Source organism: Dermacentor variabilis, unplaced genomic scaffold (genome assembly GCF_050947875.1).
Source record: "Dermacentor variabilis isolate Ectoservices unplaced genomic scaffold, ASM5094787v1 scaffold_12, whole genome shotgun sequence".
Taxonomy (NCBI): domain Eukaryota; kingdom Metazoa; phylum Arthropoda; class Arachnida; order Ixodida; family Ixodidae; genus Dermacentor; species Dermacentor variabilis.
The window spans coordinates 3017483-3043194 of record NW_027460280.1 but is presented as its reverse complement, the minus strand read 5'-3'; the positions used below and the strand labels follow the sequence as shown (position 1 = coordinate 3043194).

General features: G+C 45.2%; 1 protein-coding gene across 2 annotated transcripts in view; it reads left to right on the top strand.

The window, feature by feature from the left end:
- Positions 1-9635: 9635 nt before the first annotated feature.
- Positions 9636-25712, top strand: part of LOC142565836 (mblk-1-related factor 1-like) — a 189202-nt gene continuing 173125 nt past the window's right edge. For both annotated transcript variants that reach the window (XM_075676380.1, XM_075676379.1), the window contains exons 1-5: positions 9636-9765; positions 10064-10132; positions 10191-10267; positions 10321-10405; positions 10609-10702. In XM_075676380.1, the coding sequence (XP_075532495.1) occupies positions 9672-9765; positions 10064-10132; positions 10191-10267; positions 10321-10405; positions 10609-10702 (419 nt within the window). In that variant the 5' untranslated portion in view covers positions 9636-9671. The remainder of the gene's footprint in view (positions 9766-10063; positions 10133-10190; positions 10268-10320; positions 10406-10608; positions 10703-25712) is intronic.

The following is a 25712-nucleotide window of genomic DNA, read 5'->3' as shown; positions in this document are numbered from 1 at the left end:
AAGATGGCGTACACAAAACTCAAGCTGGCGTCCTCAGCCTCTGCTTCTTCTTCTTTAGCGCCCACCTGCCGAGCGCGCGTTCAAGTCACTTCTTTTTCAGCGCTGGCGCGTGACAACTAGCGGCAATATAATACTGCACAATAACTTAAATAGCTGTCTTCCTTCACGCACGTGGATAACCGTCATAGGAGACTACATTAGAAACTATCTGCAAGTACTGTATGTGCCATACCCAAGGGTTTACCTGGCGTGGTGGCCAGTAAATGTGACGTAATATTGCCAGCAACTTCGGCCATTGCATGGTTACAGTCGAAGACAAAGAGACAGTTTGCTCAATTCTTGTGTCGTCACTTCTGCGCCAAGGTGCAAAACGAACATATCCATGTATATGGCTTAATACATCTAGATTTGCAGCTGTGGCGGTAGCCCGTGAGTGCGGATAGCGAAGTCGCTAGCGAAATAATTGGGGGCATCTCAACGAAATCGATAGGTCAAAATCAAAAGCCGTCCACGACGGCGTGTTTTGTAGACGCTATGCGATGTTCGGCCGTTAACAATGTGTGCCGACTGAAGAAAGGCTGCCACGGAGTGCTTCTGACGGTTAACCTAGCTTGTTTACTCCGTAGCATTAAAAAGAAAAAGGACAAGGAAAGAAAGGAAAAAAGATCCGTATCAAAAACCCAGAATCCATCATCGCTCGTCGTGACTAAACGCTCTTAGGATGATAAGTCATATCCAGGCGACGAGTGGCTACGCCTTATCAAGAACCCTGATAGCTCCGGCGGGGCAAGCATTGTGGCAAAGTTCAATGTGCAGGGATAGCTTTTAATTTTTTTATTTTCCTTTTGCTAACGTCATCACGCGTCACCGCGGGAAGTTTGAAATGTTTAAGGTCAATACGCCACGTGGTGGCACTCACGCGATCTAACCCCTCGCGCCCAGAAAAGCTGGATTGCCGCAAGGCTGGCGAGAGCATGTCAGAAGAAGACAAAGTGAACCACGTAGTGATGGGCATAGCAGACGACGCTTGTAATCTTTTCGTGCGTAAGAGTTTTTCCACCATAGCCGACGTCATTAATGAATGTCGACTCTTTGAAGAAGCAAAAAGTCGTTGCAACGCGCACCAGTATTCGCCTTCGAAATACGGCTGCTACGACTTCGTGCGAGAACTTTCACTCTGTCCATCAGCCGCCAACGCCTGAGAGCCTCGTCCGTATCGTTCGCCGGAAGATCAGGGCCACGGCACCGGTTGGCTTCCAGACCTCTTGGAACTATTCTCGACCGACGATTTCCCTTATGCAGTCTGTTGTGCGCGACGAGTTGGCGAAAATTGGAATTCAGTCTGTCTATTCCGTCAACCAAGGGGACACCTACATTTTCCTACAATCGCTTCTTCATGAGGCCAGTACCTCTGTCGGCCTTTTCGCAACCCAGCGGAATGGCGAAGATCCGATGACCGGCCGATATTATCCAGTGCCGGCACGTTGGCCACATTTCCCGCCACTGCCGCAGTACTTGAATGTCATGCCAATATCAGTCTGCGCTCAAACCTTGCCGCCACCCGCAAGATTCCACAGAGCCACAGAACTCTACGCAGGCGTCCCCATCTACACGGCAGAGTCGTTCACCCTCACCACGACGGCCCGTCTCGCTCATCCCCTGTTTGCCGTTCTCCGTCCCTTATGTACCTGCACTCTGCGGGAAACTGACGGGTGCAGCTTCGAGAGGTGAAGCTGCCAGAACGACCGGGATTTCAATTATTCTACTGACCAACGGAAAGGAATTTACTTGATGCGACGTAGGTGGTGTCCCTGTCGCTGCTCTGCTTGATACAGGCGCGTACATCTATCGGATGAGCGACCAGCTTCGTAGACGGCTCCCAAGTTTGCCTGTTTTCAGTCTTGACTGCATATATTACGTCGTCTCCCGTTGACTCTTCTTTGCCAGATGTCCTTCCTCAGCTCACAAACGTAATTGCTCCCGAACTTCCGCCTCACCAGGGCAACTAGTTATGGCAACTGCTCTACGCGTTGAGCGACATTATTGACCTAGGTCGCCTTTCAGGCCAGACGCCTCTCATGACACACCTTATTGACACAGATGACGCACGCCCAATTCACAGGCGGCCATACCATCTGTCCTTGCACGAACGACAAGTAATTCAAACGGAGGTCTAGAAGATTCTCTCTCGAGAAATCGTTGAACCATCATCCAGTCTTTGCGCGTCCTCTGTCGTTCAACTAAAAAGGACGCCAGTTGGTGCTTCTGCGTGGAATATAGGCACCTCAACAAGATCACCGAGAGAGACGTATGTTCATCCTCTACCCCGCCTTGATGACGCCCTCGACTGCCGCCACTGTGCGAAGTACTTCTCTTCGATCGACTGTGGTTCCGGTTACTGGCGGACTGCCGTCGACAATATGGACCGCGAGAAAACCGCCTTTGTTACACCCGATGGCTTACACCAGTTCAAATTTATGCCCTTCGGCTTATGTATTTCTCCATCTACTTTTGAACGCATTATGGACACACTCCATCATGACCTCAAGTGGCCATCTGTATTTGTTACTTAGATGACGCCATCGTTTTTGCTCCTACATTTGCTACGCACCACGAGTGCCTCTCGCTTGTTCTTTCTGCTTTTCGCAATGCTGGCCTTCAACTGAATTCTTCTAAATGTCTCTTCGGACGCCACCAAATTACTATCCTCGGTCATCTTGTTGAATCATGCGTTGTGCGCCCAGACCTGGGCAAAGCTCGTGCCGTACAGAAGTTTCCCATGCCAACATGTGCTAAATATGTCCGGAACTTCGTGGGCCTGTGCTCGTACTTCCGCCACCTCATGCACAATTTTGCAGAGGTCACCCACCCTCTGCTCTTCTGAAGGCAGCCGTTTCATTTTCTTGGGGACCTGAACAAGCAACTGCCTTCTCGAAGTCTATCTCTCTTCTAACATCTCCATTCCTTCTTGCTCACTTCGACCAGACTGCTACAACAAAAGTCCGCACTGATGCCAGTGGTCATGGAATCGGTGCCATTTTTTGCCAACGTCAAGGACGCCACGACCGCGTCATTGCCTACGCCAGCCGTCTGCTTTCTCCAAATGAGCGGAATTATTTCATTACTGAACGTGAGTGCCTTGCACTTCTCTAGGCAGTGGCGAAATCTCGCCCTTACCTATATTGTTGGCCCTTTGCATTCACCACAGACCACCATGCGCTCTGCTGGCTTTCGTCCCTCAGAGACCCTACCGGTCGCCTAGGTCACTGGCCGCTACGCCTCCAGGAATGCTCGTACACAGTTGCTTGTACGAGTTTACACCAAGATGCCAACTGCTTGTGCTACCACCCAGACGATGCTCCTGATGTTCAGCGACCTATGCTTCTGCTTCTGTATTTTCGCTATGTGCTTCGCTGACATCGCTACCGAACAGCGCTGAGATCCAGTATACGTGGTATCATGGACAAGCTCAAATCTAGATCATGTGGTCCTTGTCTTGGCATGTTCCTATTCCAGGACGGCGCTTTGTATAGGCGCAGCATGTACACTAGTGGATCTGAGATGGTGCTGGTCATTCCCAGGCAGCTTTGCACCACTATTCTATCCAAGCTGTATGATCTACCAACTTTTCGTCACCTCGGAGAATCAGTACGTACGACCGTGTCCGGCAACGATTCTTTCGGCCTGGTCTGTACCGATCTGTCCGCCGCTACGTCACTTCTTGTGAGTTATGTCAACTACAGAAGAAGCCATCTGTTCTCACTGCTGGTTTACTCGTACCTCATGGCATTCCTACTGAACCCTTCTATCGCGTTGGTGTAGACCTCTTGGCACGGTTCCCCAGATCCGACTGATGCAACAAATGGATGGCCGTCGCAACTGATTATACAACTTGTTTCGCGCTCACCACAGCCCTTCCGACAGACATACCCTACTTCCTGTTGCACAGCATCATTGTTCACCACGGCGCTCCTCGTCAACTTCTCACCTACAGGGGTCGCTCCTTCCTCTTTACTGTTGTGAACGACTCCTTCTGTTCTCATTCTACCAAGCACAAACTTACTAATGCATGCCATCCGCAGACGAACGGTCTTACGGAGCGGCTTACTCGAACAATAACAGACATGCTCTTCATGTATGTTTCTGATGACCATCGTGACTGCGATACTGCTCTCCCTTTTGTCATATTCGCGTACAATTCATCACGCCACGACACTGCACGTTACCCGCCATTTTATTTGCTGTGAGGGCGAGATCCAGTATTGCCTTTTAATACAATACTGCCTACCGCTCAAGAGTGCGTGTCTCAGTATACAAGCGATGTTGTTGCTCGAGCCCAATAAACACGCCAAGTTACTCACCGTAGCCTTTGTGCTTCTTAGAAAAAGCAGAAAAGCATTTGTGACATTAGTCACCGGGACGCCGATTATGTTCCCAGGGATCTTGTCCTGCGATCTCCCACCCGCCGCTTCGGCCACTCGGAAAAACTAGTGTCCCACTGTTCCGGCCTTACCGGGTCCTTTGTCAGGTAACCGACGTAACCTACGAGATCTCTGCGGTCGCACCTACTACTCGCTCCATCCAGACGTCCCATGACGTCGTTCTTGTCAGCCGCCTAAAACGCTACTAGTCCGCTTCCGCATAAAAAGCAGCGGCATGGCTATTCCACGCCAAGTGGAAATACGTTGCACAGCTCTGCACAACGCTGAGGAAGGTGAGCACGAGCTCAGGATTGAAGAAGACAATGCTTCAGGGACTAGCCTGCGGTAGAATTGTCTTTGACTATTACTGTAAATTACTACAGATTCTGTAAATAAAAAAATTAAATCATGGAGTTGTACCTGCCAAAACTACCATCTGATTATGAGGCACGCCGTAGTGGCGGACTCCGGAATAATTTCGACCACCTGGGGTTCTTTAACATACACCTAAATCTAAGTACACGTGTGTTTTCGCATTTCGCCCCATCGAAGTGCGGCCGCCATACTGTAAATACGCTTCTTCTTTCAGCAACAATATTCCAAATCGAACCTAACGGGAAGCTATAGCTCCTACATGGTAAATGAGCAATCCTTTTTTCTGACAACCAATCCACCGAAATTAATGAATTAGGTTGAACTCAAACGAAACAGTTAAAATGAGATTTCAGAAAGCGAATTTTTATTTAACTTCCACCTTTTTCTAAAATTCCAAGAAAATGCAAAATTTCAAGAAACAATATCTGAAGTATACAACCCTACACCTCAGCAACTAAAAATGATATCGCAATTCTCTAAGCTGCACCTAATATTTCATTTAATGCGGACGAAAATGATATATTGACACGTGTATGTACTTCTTTATCTTTATCGGGCGACCACTTCTCACCGCCTAACAAATGTTATCGCACAGCGCGGGACGCGCCTGCGTGTATCCGAAGTTTCTGGAATTTTATCGATGGTTCCGTCCACTGTCTTTCACAACTTGTGTAATCTGATTGCATGCATGCGCGACGCGAATAGTGTAGAGAAGACACGCGGGTCCCAGCGGTTAATCTGGAACATTCGACGACTGATCTACAAAAGCTCGACCCGCTGATCATTTTCGACGATCGCCGACTGTGTTCGCCGCCATCGTTGTGCTTTAAGTGTAGCCTGTCTTTGTTGGCACAGGTTTGCCCAATAAAAGCTAGTTTTGTCTTTCACAGTATTGCTACTGTGTTCTTTAACGTCACTACCACGTGACAATATGCCACTCTGAAATACACCACTAACTCCTGAATGTGGCATTTGCAAAACCTTTACAAGTATTGTAACAACTTCACATACGTCATAAATTCATACGTCAAATTTGCCCGATTAAGATGCTCCAAGGGATGCAGTTTATAGAGATGTGATATTAGCTTTTGATCATCCGACGTATTGGCGCACTAACTAATGGCTTTTTAAACTTCGTACTTCTTTTTTTCAGATTTACTGATTTCCGACAAGTCTTGTCAATACTGCCATGGACTAAATCAAAATTATTTTTGCTGCAATCACTGTGATTTCACGTTCTCTCTTAAATGCAACATGTTCTCTCTCAAATGCAACAATTCTCTTTCAGATCGTTGAGCGGTTTTCTCATAAAATCATGTCTTTTACATTTATTTGAGCGGCCGGCATCGGAGATAGGCCCGAGCAAAAGCTTCCTCTTATTGCATCTCACCGGTTCTACCGGAAACTCAAGAAACATAAAGCTAACTATACGGAAGCACACGGCCGCAGTGGTGCACAAATAATAGGAAAAGCAATGAAGGAAACCAAAGGAAAGCTTTGCGGGAGCCATTATCTCGGCCAGACATCTCGCCCGGAATGCCGACGAGCTGTCTGGCAAGGTGTCTAGCAAAATCGTCGATTCATTGCCAGTCGAGCAAGTAGCAGGTTGTCTTCAAGATAAGGCTGATACATGAGCGCGCTCGTTTTCAAGTACCGAGGGGAAACAACAGTCTCAGGGTGTGCTTCTTTTTATTATGTTTTTTGTTGTGCGTCATGGCATGCGTCACGGCGCGAATTTGAAATCTTTAAGGTCGATACGCCACGTGCTGGTGAAAAAGGAAACTAAACGCATGTCCAGAATTCCTGGGTATGAGGGGACGCAGATAGAAGTGTAGAGAGAAGGTGAGGCAGTTCCCATATGAGAGAGGGGAGGATACATGAGAAGGCAAGGAAACCCCACTACTATACGACAGCGGGGGAACAGGGTAAGCTTAAGTACAAGGTACGGTATAGTACGTTACTGCTATTTATGAAAAATAAACGCCATGCAAATATGTAAAGCGGGCAACTTACGCAGGGCGTGCAGAAGCAGAGCCGCATTAATTAAAGCGCACCGCATGGTCTAGGAGACACTACGGAAGCGGTCGACCGTCAAATCAACACTTCTGTGCCCGCCGCGTTGACTTTACGGCAATGGTATTGCTAGAGGTCGCGGATTTGATCCCAATCGCGGCAGCCGCATTTCGACGGGGGCGAAATAGAAAACGCACGTGCACTTAGATTGTGGGACACGTCAAAGAACATCACGGTGACAAAATCAATCCGGAGTCCGCCACTACGGCTTGCCTCATAACCTGAGTGTGGTTTTGGCACGTACAGCCCCATAATCCAATTCCAGTTTAATACTTCTGCCACAATGCGATGTGCCATGTGAGGAGGTGACAACGCTCAATCCTCACAGAGGTTATAAAATATGGGGCACAAGAACGCCTCAAGCAAACAGCTCTCCCTGCGTGTTCTCTGTACAACGCAGACAAACAGCAGTGGTGTAGGCGAGGTAACGTTTAACATCAACTCACCACTCTCGTGTTAGCCTAAACGTTGAAGAAATTAAGCTTTAGTGGTCAACATTGCCGCTAATTATCGTTAATCAAAGCATCCATCACGGAAAGCTTCGCTTACATCGTTTCCCACAGTGCGTGGGATCTGCTTAACTTTTTTTTTTTGTATTTCGCGGACGTCTGCAGTCAACGGAAAAACACTAAAGCGTAATTAATAGAAAGTAGGAAAGTGTTTAATCGGACGTTTTGAAAAGCGCTCTAGAACTTTCTAATTGGAATTCTTTTTTGCCGAATTTCGTCGCTTTCGAGTTGGGTTAACTAATATTGGCTAGTTATGCAATTAAGCAGCTTGCAAAAACAGTGTGACTTTACTCAATATACAATGGTCGGTAACGTGCATTTGGTGGCGTCGTCTTAGAGTGCATCGGCACATTTTTAAACTCTGGCTAAAGTCAGCTGAGACACCCTGCATATACTCTGTGCAAAATAAACGCTTCTTTCTGCATGGTGACAGGGACCACTTGTCAGAGGCGGCGTCACCGCCGCCAACAGTATAGAATATTTGAAACGCAGTTATCTTGGGACATTCCGAAACCTAGCCAATAGCAGCAGCGTGATACTTTCGAACACTTGCTTACACACATGCTCAAGACGCTCAAACTTCTTCCCTGCTAATGCACCCTCTCCCCCTGAGCTACGTCACGCAAAAGAGACTCACGTAGAAGTTCCGTGCAGCGTGCTACGAAGCTACTAGCGGCGCACCTGGGTTGAAAATGAGACACGGAAGACCGAGTGGGCGACGACGGATAACAATTCGATTAGTTCCGGGAACCCTGCCACTCCTTGGATAGCTTCGGGGCTAGAAAAGTCCTGGCATGCTTCGACATGCTTCCGAGCACACTTTTTTTCCGGACGTGAACCACGCATGTAGTCTCTGCGCTTGTGCTGCGATTGCGGTTGTGTGTCCGGCAAGCCTTCATTGCCGCAGAATGTGGATTACGTTCGTGCCAGGATATGCCTACTAAGTGCTGCGCGGCCAATTGCTGGAGCAATTACAAATCGAGGCCCAAAAATCATGCGTTCATGTTTCCGCAATATCAATGACAGAATATTGGGTGCCAATGCTAAGGCAAAGAAGGGAAAAGCTGGAATTCTGCGGAATAAGGTCGCTGTTTCTTTGTAAATAGTTGCACGAATGTTTTGTAACTCCACTGCTAAACTCATTTGAAGTGTTGTAAATATGTGGACTGCGGTACTGTATGTAATAATGCCTGGAAAGCGAAATTATTCGTTTAGAGCCTAATCTAGACTGGAATAAATACATGTGTCCCGAATGGGAAGAAGGGCACACTAGAGAAGTTGTCATGAGATATGTGTTATGGTGCAGTCCTAACATTTTGTTTAATAACTTTTGTGGTCGCATGAACGGCAAACTCTCTGACGCTGACGATAAATCAAGGCAAAGAAGCTACTCTGAAGAAGAGGGCAGCACTGTGACTTTTCAATATAAGCCATGCTCCTTGTCATCATGTACGCGATGTTCTCAACGCTAAGGTTGAACCATTTCATTTTTTTATGGACGGGCTTTTTAATAATACAACGCGTAAATAATTTTGCATAAATAAAATAATATTGGAACACCCTCTGTGCTCTGCGGGCCATTGTTCAACTATGCCTAAAAAAAACAATAACTGGGCTCCGGTTAACGTTGCACGTAAGTGCGCGATCCCTTGATTCAACCCGTATGCGCGAGCCCGCCGCCGGCCTCCTCTCCGTGACGTCACTCGCCGAGCGCTCAGGCCTTCTTTTGTCTAAGTGGTGTTGGGTAGATAGTAACGCCGATGGTTTCTTCTTTTTTTTGCAACGCGTACAATTCAACTGCTGTATGCTTTATTTTGGTATATTCAAATCCACCTGCTAGGACTTTCAGTAGACTGGTTGCGTACATGAACAAAGAAACATTAAACAAGAGAATTTGTCCTTTGTGCAGGAGTTTACCCGTCAAGTAGGAACCAGCAATTATCCCGCGTAAAAGTTTCTCTTCGGTGCCGTACTATGTACAGATAAAAGCAGGGAAAGGAGTCCTTACACTGGTACAAATATTCGACATCGCACTGATCGTGTGCTGTCGATCGCACATTGCGCTGCCGCCGCCAGGGTGCAAAACGCACGCCATGGCCCGTGGATCGGGCATCGCGAACGTTGGTCAAAGCGCCCGCGCGGCGCAACCTTTCGACCGGATGCTTGCTTTTCCGAAGGCAACGGACGTGACGCGTGGGGCAGTTCCGCTGTCGTGCTCGCTCGACGTTGAGGTTTTTTTTTTCTTTTCTTTTTTTTTTTTTGCATGACGTCAGGGCAAGGGTGAACACGAAACATGGCGGAGTGCCCCTTAGCCCGCTGTGCGCAAGAGCGACGCGCCTTTCGAAAGGAATTTCAACGATGGAGTCGGGATATGCTGTTTGTCATCGGTGAGTTATGTTAAACATTTGAGTCGTTAGTGCGAGTGCTTTAAGTGACCCTGTGCGACCTGATGGAGACGAAACTGCGGAGATACTGCTTTAGTAGGTCACCGAAATTTCGGGTATTGCTTTACGGGACCTTACATACGGTTGCGATGTTGCTAGGGTTAATCTGTGCGCACGGGTCATCACAGGCAGGGTGGATGTTCGGGCGCTATAAAACGCACTCTTTCGTCGCTAATGAGTTTGGCAATGAGGTTTGCCGGCGAAGGAGGCGGGCGCAACAAGTTGATCGCCGCCTGTGCAGGCTTGGAGCGCGTGGCCGAGGAAATGATGGGCTCCAAGCGGTGGAACCGGATGACACAGCTCGAAAACGGTAGGCCGCGCGCCGCTGTCGCGGCAGTGGCTCACGCTTTTTTCTCCCCCTGCGGCAGCCTTGGAGGAGCAGTTGCAGCTCGTCGACTGGGTGCCGGACCAAGTGTGCCACTTCTGCGACGCGCAGCGCTTGCCGGTGAGTCGAGCAGCGCCGCGTGGGCGGCTTCTGATGCCGCTTTCTGTGTGCAGGAGCCTCCCGGACCACCGAGCGACTATACTAGCTTTAAGAGTTTGGACCTTGACGAACAGTCGACAGGTTCTGATCAGGCTTCAGGTAATTGTCTCGCAGCACCGGCCGTTGTAGGAAAGGGCAGCCTCCTTAGCCCCTGAGAGGTGAGTGCCTCCCTGCATGGAGCACCATGGAGGCATGCGGCTTAACCCGTCTGGACACTAATCACGGCGCATGGGAGGACTGCACCCCTACTACTAACTGCCTCTCACCCCCCGGCCTCCAGTGACGGCTGCGTGCATGCGCAGGGTCGCCCGAGCCACCGGCCAACAACGACGAGCAGCCGCTGGACCTGAGCTTGCATCCCAGGGCCACCAACGACGAGGAGGAGCGCACGCTCGGGTCAGTCATGTTTGTGTGCTCGCGGCGATTTGGCCTTCGGGTGTTTCTAAAAAAATGTGGACAAACTGCAACAAGTGTTGCAGTTTGTACATATTTCAGAGCTTTTCTATCATGTTTCCACATGCTGTAGGACATTTCTGCTCTTGTTGGTAGCGTGCAATTTTGGTGTAGAAATCGGATTATCTGGAAATTTATTGGCAAAGCACTAGGCTTGTGGGTAGTGGTCATATTATGCAGCTTTAAACTTTCTTAGTGTACAAAAATTGGGCTTTCCAATATTTGTATTGCAAGTTTAGTCATCTACTAAGGTACTTCCGACTACTGGTATGCAAAAATTCGCTTATGTTCTTGCTTCTGATCCAGACATAATTATTTCATTCTCACGAGTACTTATATTGTTCTTACAGTGCTTAGTCTTCATGTGGAAAGTTATATTATTTTTGCTTTCATCTTCATTGTGTGAAAGCTTCCTTTTCTTAATCAGAGAGACCTTGCTTTAACTTTGAATAGTTTGCACTGGTTATGTCTCCTGACCGTGCCATATATTACTGTGCTACTGCAGAAAATGGACATGGACACTTCACTCCTGATGTGTGATGTAACACTGCATGCAGTATTTATTGTTGTGGTCCTTGTGTCAAGACTGAGTCATTCTCACACATTAATTTATGCCCTTTGAGGCTGATGTGTCAGAACTGCTTACACATAGCACAGTAGTCAGACACTACAGCAGAGGCCATTAGGAGGGTTTTTGTACAGAGTAGTGGAGCTTGTAAAGGACGAACCATTGTGATGGTTTGTCATGGCAGGTTGCTCCAGGCATTTTTTTATTTTTATAGTATGTAGGCCACATGTGACTATCATTAGTGGCCATACAAGGGGCTGCAAGTCGACAAGGCAATTGTTGAGCTCGAAATGATGCTTCACTGAAGTGGCACACTCGTTCTTAGCCTGTTTACCCATGTTCAGCCATTGTTGCTCTGTGTTATTTTTATTTGGCAAGGAAAACTTGTGCAGAATGAACATGCCGGAATTTATGTCAACTGTCAAGCAGTTAAGTTCTATACAAGTAAATGCGAGTATATTATAGTGCTTACTTTTATGCGATGCAACATGTAATCTAATGCAACCTCAATGTTCAATCTCAGTTGGCAACTTTTGTCTGAAGCAGTTTTTATGTTTATGCATTACATTGTACACAAGCTATGCCAAATGCAAATCAGGTGGAGGCATATTGTGAGACTTCGACGCATTGATGTCACTTCAGGAAGGTACGATTCTTGTCAGGGGAAGAATGGGGATGCACAGAGCAGTGTGCTGCACATAATACATTTAATAATATCCCTTGTGTCACAGGGACACTTGAACCATCCATGTGCCAAGGAATACACCCTGTAAAACTCTTGCTTGGGCTAGTTGGTTCACGCTTGACTTAGTAAAGGCAAGGCGCAGAAGAACAGGACTCAAGAAGAACACACACGGCGCCGGTCCTGTCGTGGGTGTTCTTCTTGAGTCCTGTTCTTCTGCGCCTTGCCTTTACTAATTCAATACACCAGGTGTCAGATTGGTTAATTTCGCCAGAATAGGGTAACCCCCCAGAATATCATACTCTTCCATTGAACAGTCTATGTGCTTTAGAAATGCACAGGATTTATGGCAGCATCTATTGTTCAATTATGCTCAACAGAACTGCAATAGATCACTCATTGTCAGTCTTGGATCGTGACTCGCATACCTATCAGCCAAAAAATCCACTCCAAATATTTAAGCGCTCAGCATAGGAAGCTTTAAAACAAGACCTGGTCCATCAATTGTTGAACGGTCAAAGGTTGCACGTGTGTAGCAGCCGGCTTCCTTCTTGGGCTCTTTTTATCGCCATGTAATGAGTGACATGTTGGATTGCATGCCTGTATCTGCACCATCGTGTGCTTTTTTGTCGTACTGGTGTGGAAGTTTTCTTGGTTGTAGTAGTTTCAAGCAATGGTGTTTGTTCTTGATTTTGGTTTTAATGTTTTATATGCTGTATGAGAATATCCAGTGTTTCTCCGTGCCAACTTGGGTTTACTCTACGTACAATAGCTGAAAGCACGGTAGTTTTTGCAGAAGATCTACGATCCTTAAATCCCAGCGGCAAATTTTAAAGCGTGCATATACATAAACGACACAAAAAGTTCCACTCGCAAGTGGAAGTAGTCGAATACGCTATATATACGCTACTAATGCAGCCAGTCACATGCGTTGCACAGTGGCTTATCTCAAAAGTCTTGCATCCAGTTTCCTCTTTTTTTTTTCAGTTATCGTGGTATACTGTGTGCAAGTTCAACTGAATTTCCTTAGTTAATCACAGCGAGAATGTCAATTGTCTCCTGCTGCAAAGAAGGTGTCGCTTCCCACTTCCTCCATCATAATGTACTGAAGGGAACAAATTGTATTGTAAATCTATGGCCTTTAGTTGATTTGAACATTGGAAGGGATATTGTATTAGGTGTTTGGGATTTATTGGCAGAGATAGAAATGCTGTGCCAATTGCGCCAAACTGCATGTTAAGAAAATGCGGCCACGTGCTGTGCCTGTGCTGACGCATACCTACTCCAAATAACGGAGCAGAGAAAAAGAAAATTTTTGCAGGAAAAATCAGTTTGGGTATATTTTTTATAGTGGCTGCACTATGAAGAAAACACCTACTAATATTTTATCTGTGTAGTGCTTTGTTGAAATAGTTTCTACTTATACCAATGCAATGGTCGTGGCCGCAGGGGCACATTGCGCTCGCCTGTGCCTGGCCCATTGTGCAGCCTGTCACTCTTAGTTGTTAGCTTTGTGCCTGTGCGTCCAGCAAGCACACAAACATATATTAGGCGAGCTTGCAGTAGCTCACGGCAGATGGGCCATGTACCATGCACTGTGACTAGCATGCGTGAGCTTATCCAAGTGCATTTTTGTTGATGTGAGAAGATGCCATGGTATTAATGAATTGTGCACCTGTACGTATTCCACTTGTGGACATGAGTTTAGCAGGAGAAATGCTTTAACAAATGAAATGTGTAGCAGATGCAATGGTTAATGAAGCCAAGGACAGCATGAGGAAATTGTCTTTATTGAAATGCAGAATAACGTGTGAACTTGAGGTTAAAAATCTTGCGTATTATTAAAAAATGGAGCAGCAAATTGAAGAAGAAAACTTGCATCTTAGTATAATACATAATGGATGCAATTTTTCACAACTAATTCATGCAGCATCTTTTTTTCGTTGACTGCATGCAAAGCTTCCTCTTTGCACCAGAGCAGTATGTCAATGCTCCAAAGCAATTTTTGCATGCTCCAAACAGCAAACATTTCTGCTCCAAAAGCATATATTTCTGCTCTGAACTGCGACTGTTTGTGAAGCTGCTCCGAAAGTGCAGCGGCCATTACTGTATTGTTTTTATTTTATTGTTCTATTCTATTTACTTTCTCACGGACAACATGTGCACATGCTGCACCGAGTTCATTGTCCTTGGCCGTCTGCTTTTAAAGGGACACTAAAGGCAAATATTAAGTCAAGCTGCTAAAGTGATAGATAATTGCTTGAGAATCTCTAAGGTGTCAATATAATCGTGAACAGAGCCCTAATAATCGAGAAATCGAGGTAAATGCAGGACATGGTTAGAGACGCCCCCGGCACATTCAAGTACTTGCTCGATGTCGAAAGCACTCCTTAGTTAAATTCTGTCACTAGTATTCAACCATTTGTTGCAAAAACATCCTTGTATTGTATTATAAGGCGAAACAAAATTCTACTTGTCTGGTTTCATCTCATGTTTAGAAAAAAAGGAACTAATTGAAATTACCCTTGACAATGACGTGGCCAGTCGAACGGTTTCATTATCGCTTGATTCCGCGCCACCCATGCTTTCGTGTTTCACTAGTTTGGTTATGGCGTAGTGCTGCGCTGGTTTTGCTGGCTCGCGAAACTCGCACGGACTTTCCACTTCCATGTGATGTCGCGGGATGCCCAAACGGTCTGCACCACTGACCAAAAAGCAGCAGCGAATCCACCGCTCTGTCTTGGCTCAGTACCGCCGCCTGTCGGGCGCAGTTTTGCTCGCCAGTGACAGCAAAGGGTGGTGCCGACTCATGCAGGCCACCACTCCCTCGGTTGGCTGGTGGGAGATTTGAATTTCAAAAAAGGCGCTCGGACCCTTCAGATACAATGTTCTCGTAAACTCTTCTTGGCACTAAACAAGCATTTTGACATTTCTGGAATGGTATTTAAACAGTCCACGTCGACTTACCATTTGCCTTGAGTGTCCCTTTAAGCACATTGTGTAAACGGTGGAAATTCGCTCGGAGATGAATTGCTGTCTAGCTTCTAGACAGTGTGACGTTTACTAAATTTTTCTTAAATAGCCTTATTTCTAGGCTCCTTAGGTTGTGTGAGTGCAGCCATATTGAAGGAAGGACCCCACATTTACCAACAGTGGCTTGGAATGAGTCTCCAATTTTAATTTATTTTGGTCTATATATATATATTGCAAACTCAAGGCATATCCACTGAGCAGGAGTACATCATACCGTGTTGGTGCAGCAGTGCACTGACAAGGCGAAGACACACAAGAATACACGACACTCGCAACTACTTTATTTCAGAACAAGCGCTTCATATTTATATACCTGCACACCCTCAGACGTCAAAGATAAGCAAGGCAAGATTAAAAGCATTTTCAAATTCATTTGCCCACGCATACCCGGGCGTCAAAGATAGGCAACATATCTATCGTGGTGTGCAATCCTATCCTGTTTGTATAACATTACATTCAAAGTGGACGAAAGCATCAACCGGTGAGCATTTGAGATAAACAAGGCACATTTAGAGTGCGGGTAGAAAAAAAGCAGGGATGACATTGATATGACTGGATCTGTTACAGGCATATGTAGCAGTACCAGATATAGGCACAAGTTTTGAGGAAGAGAAAAAAAATTGAAGAGGTGTATACAAAAATGCTAGAATGAAAAGCGTGTATAATATGCCCGAGTAACTCAGGCAAGCTGTGTCACCATCCCGTCTATAAGGGGATGCCAATAGATCCAGACCCGCCACAGTGCTTCCGTGTCCCAATATGGATGGAATTATGCACACATTTGAGTTTATTGAACATCACATGGGGGTGTTACATATGGAGAAAGTTAGAAAGAATGAGGTCCCTTAGTGTAAACACTGGAATGGGACCTCTTGTTGAAATAGGCAAAAAATAATACAAAATAACAGAAGCAATTAGCGAAATGCAGGCATACAAGTAGACAGAAACAATTAAGAAATACAAGCGAACAATAAAATACAAATACAGGGAGTTGGCAAGAATAAGAAATAACAAACAGAACTACTAATCGAAATTGAAAATATGCAAAGAAGCTAGTATATAAGCGAAGGGATAACGAAGAGTCACATATGCAATCAATAAAAATTGAACACTAATAAATCACACGACATGAAGTAAATGAATGAACATAAATAAGAATACACGAAATGCACTGGAGAAGAGAAAGAAGTAATGACAGCGATCATTATATAAATCGACTGCTCATGAACAGGCTAACTGAACGTTTAAAAATAATTAATGAGGACGAGGTTTTAGCCTCCAAAGGTAGACTATTCCACACTTTGATGGCACTGAAGGTTATGGTATTTCGTCTGTAATTAGTTCAAGTCAAATATTATTGTGGAAAAAACATGTATTATTAGAGTTAGTCGTAAACTTCTTTCCTATAATATGAAGAAGACTTGTATTATGCACGATGCGATAGGTCATAATGGATAAATAAAAAAAATATTTGAAATAGAAAGGATATTTCATAAGGAAAATAGTGGAGCCAAATGGGGGGAGTGGGATATGTGCTGTTGGTTATAATACGGAGTGACTTTTTTTCGATATGTTCCATAAGTAAGTTCTATATGTAAGACCCCACGACGTGATAGAATAGGTCAAATGACTATGAATGAATGCAAAATAGAGAGTAGTTAGAGTATGGAGTGCGAAATATTGAGAAGCTTTAGGAAGAACATGAATATCATAGGCAGTTTTCCTTTTTATTTGATTAATGTGCGCATTAAAATTTAAATAAACAGTCAAGTTCGAGAAATTCGCATTGACTAGATGGGTATATTGCATAGTTATTGACATACACCAGGAGGAAGTTACACCGTTTTTTAGACCTAGAACTGATGAACTTTGTCTTAGATGGATTAATAAGAAGCTTACTTTTATGGCAGCAAACAGCAACGCTCTGCAGATCACTGTTTAGGTGGGAAGTTAAGGCTGAAATGGAGTCATCTGAAGTGAAAATGGTGTCATCAGCGTAGAGCAAGGATTCGGTGTGTGGTGACAAACAGCCTGATAGGTCATTAATGTAGATGAGGAATAAAAAAGGGCCTAATGTAGAGCCTTGTGGGACCGTTACGTTGTCTTGGACTCAGAAAGCACGCCTAAGAGAGAGAATTTATTTGAAAGAAGGCAGAGAGGTCGGCCTGAGCTAATGCACTCTAGCCTCCTACTTTGCAAAGGGGGAGAGGGAATGGGGCATGAAGGTGTGATGAAGGATAATGACATAGAAAGAGGGACGGTGAAAGCAAGTTCAACATTCTGATGATAAACATTCAGAAATCTCATCCATGAAGCCACTAGCGGGTTCATGCCTGAAATAGATACAGTCCGAGTATGATTAAGTAAGTAGTTGGAAATTCTCACGGTGGGCCAGTTATACCATAAGAAGAGAGTTTGTCCAAAAGAATTGAATGATTGATCGAGTCAAATGCTTGACTGAAGTCAATGAAGGCTGATCCAAGGAACTTGCCGGCGTGAATTGTGTTTCTGATGTTTTCAGTAAGTGCAGTCAATGCGAGATTAGTGGAAAGCCCCTGTCGAAATCCAAACTGATGCGGTGATAGTAGCTTAAATTTGTTAAGGTAGTTTGTAAGACATGTGGAAAATAACCTTTCAACAACCTTACTAAAAAAAGGAATAATAGGGATGGCCCTATAATTATTGATGACTGATCTATCGCCTTTCTTATAAATAGGTATTATCTTGCTTTTCTTTAGTTCAGAAGGAAAAATAGTGCTTAAAGATTAAATTGACAGTATGAGCAAGGACAGGAGTGATAACATCAACAATGTCCTTTATTTGCCTAGCAGGTATGTTGGCAAGTCCAGCGCCAGTTGTTTTAATATTTAAGATCGTATTGCGTACCTTAGTGGGAGTGGTTTGGAAAAAATAAAAAGACTCCAAAGAACGACGACTGTTACCAGAGTAAGAGTGCCCGGATTGTGTTGCAAGTCTAGAAAAATATTGGCTGAAGGCATTTGCAATGCCATCAGAAGTGCGAAAAGGGTTTCCATCATGACAGAGTTCAGTAACACCAGTTACAGAGCAAGTTTTATTCAAAAATGAGTTAAGTATACGCCACTGCATTCCTGTATTCTTACTGGCTTGAATTATTCATTGTACACAGTAATCCCGTGTCACTTTTCTTATTAGTAGGGTCAACGTATTGCTATATTTTTTGCATTGGTCTTTTAAAGACAGATTAGAAGGCTTTTTCTTCGATTTTCAGTATAGGTTGTCTTTTTTTTTGTAAACAAGTGTTAGCCACGGTTTTAGGGGAGATGAATGCTTTCTTTGGCACCAAACATTAGAGGTTGAGAAAGTTACAGCATCAGATATGAGCAAAGAAAATTCGCTGTAGGCAGCCTCAGGTTTTGTGCAGGTAATGATGGTGAAACCAGTCTATTGTTGCTATTGAATCGGTGAATCGGTGAATTTTTTTTTTCAAAGACTGATTTGGAAAATCAAGTATTTGAAGGAATGGCTACGCATAGAAAACGAAGCGCTATGGGGAAGTGGTCAGTTATATTCGCATGGGTGATAAAAGCCTCGGGAGGAGTAATTAAATTCGTTAAAGCATGATCAATTAAAGTACCAGAAATGTTGCCAATACAGCTAGTTGGATCATTAAAGACCGAATCAAGACCATATACAAGAAAAATACTTCTATAAAGATTGGAACCCAAGCATGAATCATCCAATAAGTTGATATTGATGTCATCCATGATAACTGCGTTCTTATTTTCTTGTGTTATTGTGTGAAGCAAGGCATCAAGTGAGGAGCAAAAGTTGGTCACAGAAAAGCCAGGTGAAAGATATATACTGCCAAACACGGTTTTACATGTATTACAATTGAAGTTGGGGCTATTAATTTCTATCCAAACTGCGTCGCAGTCGGTCACATCAAGAGCCAGGTAAATTCTATGTTTGTAGATTGTACTGTTCGATATAAATATTGTTACGCCACCCTGACACGAGGACACACAGTGGGGATATTCTGCATTGTAATTTGGAAAGCAAATCAAGTTATCGGAATCGGTAAGCCAAGTCTCAGAAACACAGGTTATTGAAAAAGGGAAGGTAAGGGAGCAACAAAGAGCAAGGAAATCATCAAAATGCTTGCGAAGACTGCGCGCGTGACACGGCTGTCACATGTTTTACGGGCCTTTATCAAACAGTCATCCGTTTACAAAAATTACCATTTTCTTTCTTTTTTTCAGTTTTAGGGTCATTGCGAAAATGTTCTTATTCTGGTCAAGTGACATTTACATACACAGGCCGAAGATCATTTCCTGAAAAACCAAGGTCATTAGTCTGTCTGCAGCCGTGTCCTTCGTGCCTTGCCCATGAACTCTGCCTTCTTTGTTCCAGAATGGAAACGTGCTATCAAAATTTTTCGAATTTGAGCTTAGAAGTCTTAGAATTTTTTCTAAGACTTCTATGCGTTTTGCAAGTTCAACACACATAGGCATAGCAAAGTTTGTACAAAATCCCAGAAGCAGCAGCAGAAGTGGCATAAAACAAGGGAATGAGGAAGGAAAGTGTGATTTGCACCTGTAGGCAAAATACGATTCAGTATGCCAATTCATAGCCATAACCGCTGCTGCTAAACTGGCTGGCCAAGGGAATCCGCAGTGCTTTTTAATCGGGAGCCAATCGCGTTGAGTCGACGAGCTGCGCAAGCTATAAGGATCTGCTGAGGAAGCCTCACCGATAACCCACGCAGGCGGAGGCTTTGCAGATCCGAGATTAGGAGCACGGGAACTGGGGCCGAGCAGTTGTCACGGACGGTTAGCAGAACTGTAGGCAAGATACGATTCAGTATGCCAGTTCGTAGCTGTAACCGCTGCTGCTAAACTGGCTGGCCGATGGAATCCGCAGTGCTTTTTAATCAGGAGCCTATTGCGTTGAGTCGACGAGCTGCGCAAGCTATAAGGATCTGCTGAGGAAGCCTCACCGATAACCCACGCAGGCTGAGGCTTTGTAGATCCGAGATCAGGAGCACGGGAACTGGGGCCGAGCAGTTGTCACGGACGGTTAGCAGAACTGTAGGCAAGATACGATTCAGTATGCCAGTTCGTAGCTGTAACCGCTGCTGCTAAACTGGCTGGCCGAGGGAATCCGCAGTGCTTTTTAATCGGGAGCCAATCGCGTTGAGTCGACGAGCTGCGCAAGCTATAAGGATCTGCTGAGGAAGCCTCACCGATAACCCACGCAGGCGGAGGCTTTGCAGATCCGAGATTAGGAGCACGGGAACTGGGGCCGAGCAGTTGTCACGGATGGTTAGCAGAACTGTAGGCAAGATACGATTCAGTATGCCAGTTCGTAGCTGTAACCGCTGCTGCTAAACTGGCTGGCCGATGGAATCCGCAGTGCTTTTTAATCAGGAGCCTATCGCGTTGAGTCGACGAGCTGCGCAAGCTATGAGGATCTGCTGAGGAAGCCTCACCGATAACCCACGCAGGCGGAGGCTTTGCAGATCCGAGATTAGGAGCACGGGAACTGGGGCCGAGCAGTTGTCACGGACGGTTAGCAGAACTGTAGGCAAGATACGATTCAGTATGCCAGTTCGTAGCTGTAACCGCTGCTGCTAAACTGGCTGGCCGATGGAATCCGCAGTGCTTTTTAATCAGGAGCCTATTGCGTTGAGTCGACGAGCTGCGCAAGCTATAAGGATCTGCTGAGGAAGCCTCACCGATAACCCACGCAGGCTGAGGCTTTGTAGATCCGAGATCAGGAGCACGGGAACTGGGGCCGAGCAGTTGTCACGGACGGTTAGCAGAACTGTAGGCAAGATACGATTCAGTATGCCAGTTCGTAGCTGTAACCGCTGCTGCTAAACTGGCTGGCCGAGGGAATCCGCAGTGCTTTTTAATCAGGAGCCAATCGCGTTGAGTCGACGAGCTGCGCAAGCTATAAGGATCTGCTGAGGAAGCCTCACGGATAACCCACGCAGGCGGAGGCTTTGCAGATCCGAGATTAGGAGCACGGGAACTGGGGCCGAGCAGTTGTCACGGACGGTTAGCAGAACTGTAGGCAAGATACGATTCAGTATGCCAGTTCGTAGCTGCAACCGCTGCTGCTAAACTGGCTGGCCGAGGGAATCCACAGTGCTTTTTAATCAGGAGCCAATCGCATTGAGTCGACGAGCTGCGCAAGCTATAAGGATCTGCTGAGGAAGCGTTGCCGATAACCCACGCAGGCGGAGGCTTTGTAGGTCCGAGATCAGGAGCACGGGAACTGGGGCTGAGCAGTTGTCACGGACGGTTCGCAGAACTGTAGGCAAGATACGATTCAGTATGCCAATTTGTAGCTGCAACCGCTGCTGCTAAACTGGCTGGCTGAGGGAATCCGCAGTGCTTTTTAATCAGGAGCCTATTGCGTTGAGTCGACGAGCTGCGCAAGCTATAAGGATCTGCTGAGGAAGCCTCACCGATAACCCACGCAGGCGGAGGCTTTGCAGATCCGAGATTAGGAGCACGGGAACTGGGGCTGAGCAGTTGTCACGAACGGTTAGCAGAACACACTTGTAGGCAAAAAACAATTCATTATGCCAATTCGTAGCTGCAACCGCTGCTGCTAAACTGGCATTTGAGTTGGTGGTTGGTGGAGACGTTAAAGGTGGTTGAAATGAATAAGCCCGTGCATTGCTTTGGGATGGTTGATGCCTACTTCAAACCGGAGTGCTCAGTGTGTACACTGAAATAGTGCCACTTCTCAAAGTACCAGTGCTTTATGACTGAGAGCTATTATAAAGTGAAACACGGGTGTAGAGTAATATATTTTATTTATTTATTTAGTACATACTGCAGACCACATTGTGGTCCTTGCAGGACGGGCAGAAATTGAGTACAAGACGTTTACAAGATACGTTCATAAACATTCATAAAATATAGACTTTACAATGATATATTGCTCACAGAAACACTTAGTGAAAAAGATCAAAACACAATACCTAAGTCAATTCATGGTGCAAACAGAACAATATAAAAAAAAAGGCAGGGGAATTGCACATTAAAAGGTCTATTCGATTCAGCCAAGTTTCTCTGCACCTTCTGCACCTATTCACGGTGCACTGCACCTAGACCCTCGATTCCCCGAGGTGCAGCAGTGCACCCTGCACCCCCATGCTCAATTGAACGGGGTGCAAAGCAAGGTGCCGCCGTGGTGCACTGCACCCTTGCACCTTGCAGCGAGTGGGTGCAGCCCGGCACCCCCTGCACTTTTTCGTTTGAGGTGCCATGCACCTTTTTCTGAATCGAACAAACCTAAAGGCAATGGAGTTTAAGAGTCAAGGACTTGCCTTGCTCATTCAACAGAAAGAACACATTCTATGCAAAAACAAAAAAGACAATAAAGACTTGCATAAAAAACATCACATGGTGTAAGGGGCGGGCTGCGAATTCCATTCAGAAATAGTCCGGGGAAAGGAGAACTTATAGCTGTCTGTCCTAGTATAAATATGCGTCAGTGTATCCGGACGATGGTGTTGTGTATACCTAGTGGAGAGATGACTTACTATAGTGAAGGGTCCAGAGCCAATTTGTGGTTAATTAGATTATGTAAAAAATCTAGCCTGTGTTTCTGTCTTCTTTGTTCAACCGAAGGAATGTCGTTAGCAAATATCAACTCTGACGACGAATCCGAACTTTTGAACTTGGAATAAATAAAACGGAACAGATTTCCTCTGTATTCTCTCAAGTTTGGTAACATTGACTTTAGTATATGGATGCCATGCAATGCAAGCATATTCAAGTTTTGGCCGGATATAGGTTAGGTAAGTGAGTAGCTTAACGTTTGAGGGGGCATTTCTTAGTTTGTGTCGCAGATAGGTTAGCTTCCGAAAGGCGGAAGAACATGTGTTGTCAATGTGAAGGTTTCAAGAAAATTTATTAGTGAACGTTACGCCAAGGTACTTGTAACTCTCAACTTGCTTTAATGAAGCAGATCCCATTTGATACGTGTACTCCAGGGGATTATTTTTATGCGCTATGTGAAGAGAGGCGATGTTTGCAGCCATGCCGCATTCTTCGCACCAAAAAAAATATATTATTCAAGCTAGAGTTAAGTTCCTTCTGATCATCCACAGACTTAATAGCATGAAATACAACGCAGTCATCTGCTAACAGCCTTATTTGTGTTCCTGGTTTGATGATGGTAACAATGTCATTAATATATAAAAGAGCAATGTACTCGGGACACTGCCCTGGGGAACACTTGAAGTGACCGGTAGATATCCCGAGTTGTGATTGTCAACTGAAACATACTGTTGGCGATTATCCAGATAGTCTGTAATCCAGGTAATTATGATGTCTGGAAGGTTAATGTTCCTTAATTTTAAAATTAGCTTTTTGTGAATTACCCTATCGAATGCTTTACTAAAGTCCAAAAACTGCATCACTTTGACTGTTGGCATCCGAAGCTTTGGCAATTGAATAAATTATTGTTACTAATTGTGTGGTAGTGGAACAACCTTTTCTGAAGCCATGTTGAGCACTTGTTAGTATGGAGTGTTCATCTAAAAATTCATTAATGCGAGTTGTGATTATGTGCTCGAAAAGTTTGCAGCAAGGTGACGTTAATGATATGGGGCGGTATTTCTCGAGCAATAATCAATCGCCTTTCTTAAAGACCGCAACAACTCGAGCCATCTTGCAATTTTCAGGCACTTTCGCGCATAACAAAGATGCTCTGAATAATACAACTAAGAACTTTGCAGCAGTTTCGGTGTATCGCCTAAGAAACACGTTCGGGAGGTTGTCAGGGCCAGGGGATGTTTTGGTTTTAAATTGAGTAACATAGACACAATGCCATGACAAGATATAAAGTTCGCCTCATGCTCTTCAAGCACTGCAGAGCTCAAAGATGGGCCTGATCGTGCGCGGGAGAATAAGCTATGAAAATAAGTGTTAAAATGTTGTGCGATGGCATTCAAGTTGTTAAGAATGGTTCCATTAACTGCAATTTCTGTAATACGTAGTCTTCTTGCTGGTGTTGCACTCGGAGGAGTCATAAATGTAGGTACATACTACTTTCATGATAAGGTTACTTGGTTAGTGAACTGGGGGCATTTTCACACAGACCTCTGTATAAGAAGCTGATCAGTGTTTTTTTAGGGTAATGGAAAACCATTAAAAGAAAGACGTCCCAGTCATGAATCATGTTTTGATAATTCTGCCAAACTTCAGCTTCTGTCTGGGTACGTGTTTGACTATTTCTTGCAGCACAACACAGGAATAAAATGTTGAATCACCATGTACCCCAAACAAATGTTTTACTGAAGCAAAACGATTATATTCGATGAAAGGCAGAGCTTTAGCTCATCAAAATTAGTAAGTGGCCACTCTCACAAATACTTTTTCTACTTGGGAAGCATCAACTAACATGTGCCCACCCTCAAACTTGCTAAAACGTGGACTTGCACCAACTCAATCTTACGTATTAAAAATACATGCACGTGTTGGGGAGTATGCCAGCCACTGCAGATTTATGTTGGTTTCATATGGATGTTCTAAGATGAGCATTTCCTCAGCAATAATATGTATTTTCTGCAAGCTACTATAACACTTCAAAACGTGTAAGTGCAAAGCCCAGAGCGCAGCAAGAATAAATCTGCCCAACTGGGCACGCTCATGAGTGAGGAGGAAGGTCTTATTGCACTGGAAAATGCTACTGAACCAAAAACTTGTCAAGTTTCAAGCAATTGGCAAATAAAGTAAAATACAGGGATTTAATTGAAATACTTTGTCTTGGAGTACTGGCTTAAAAAGGCGCTTCAGACGAGGCGAAAAAGCATTGGCCATCCAACCCTTGCCATTGCCAAGCTTCTTTTGGGTTGTCTCTAATACATTTGGCTAGAAATAGCTTTGTGGGCATGCTTGCCTTTTTAGCACTCCCACTCTAGCCTATTGTGCATTCCAGAGGGAAGGATGCATTAGCTGGAGTGGTGCTAGCCCGATAGTGTAGTTTTTAGACTGTCCACTTACCTGCTGCTGTGGCGTTGTGCTTGTGTCCATTGGGTGCAAAACCAAGCAGGTGGTCAGCCTCCACTCCCTTGTGTGCAGTTTCAGGACACAATTTGATTTTAATTTCCACTGTAAAAACACATACATGTAAAGGACAACGATAATGTTTAAGAAGGGGAATGTAGCAAGCTAACCATCATTTGAAATGGTACAGATAGATTCTGCCTTGAGCATATTCTTACATTGCTTCCAACATTGCTTGCAAACTTGTGGGATCTGCATTTGGTGTGTTGCGACATCACGCACCCGAGCATACAAGGGTTGGACCCTCCCGCGTCTAACTGTGCGCGGCTTAGACCCGTGTCCGTGGAAAAGGGGATCCTGGGGGTTGAGCCGATGCTGAGTGTTTGGACCTTTAAGGCCCCCCTCGGCGAAGGCAACACACCCCTTTGGCCTTGGCTTCACGTTGATGGCACACCCGGACTGCCCCACGCCAGTGAAATCGGTAGTTGCTTTTTCCAACCTCTCTCTCCAACCTTTGTCTTTTGCTCTCACAATCATTCCTGTCTCCTGTTCATTTCTTTTTACATCCGATCTTCCCGGCAGCAAAAATTAACCTTGTGTGGAACAACCAACCTTGTCTATATATATTAGGTTATAGTGGAAACATCCTGTTGGCGTCTG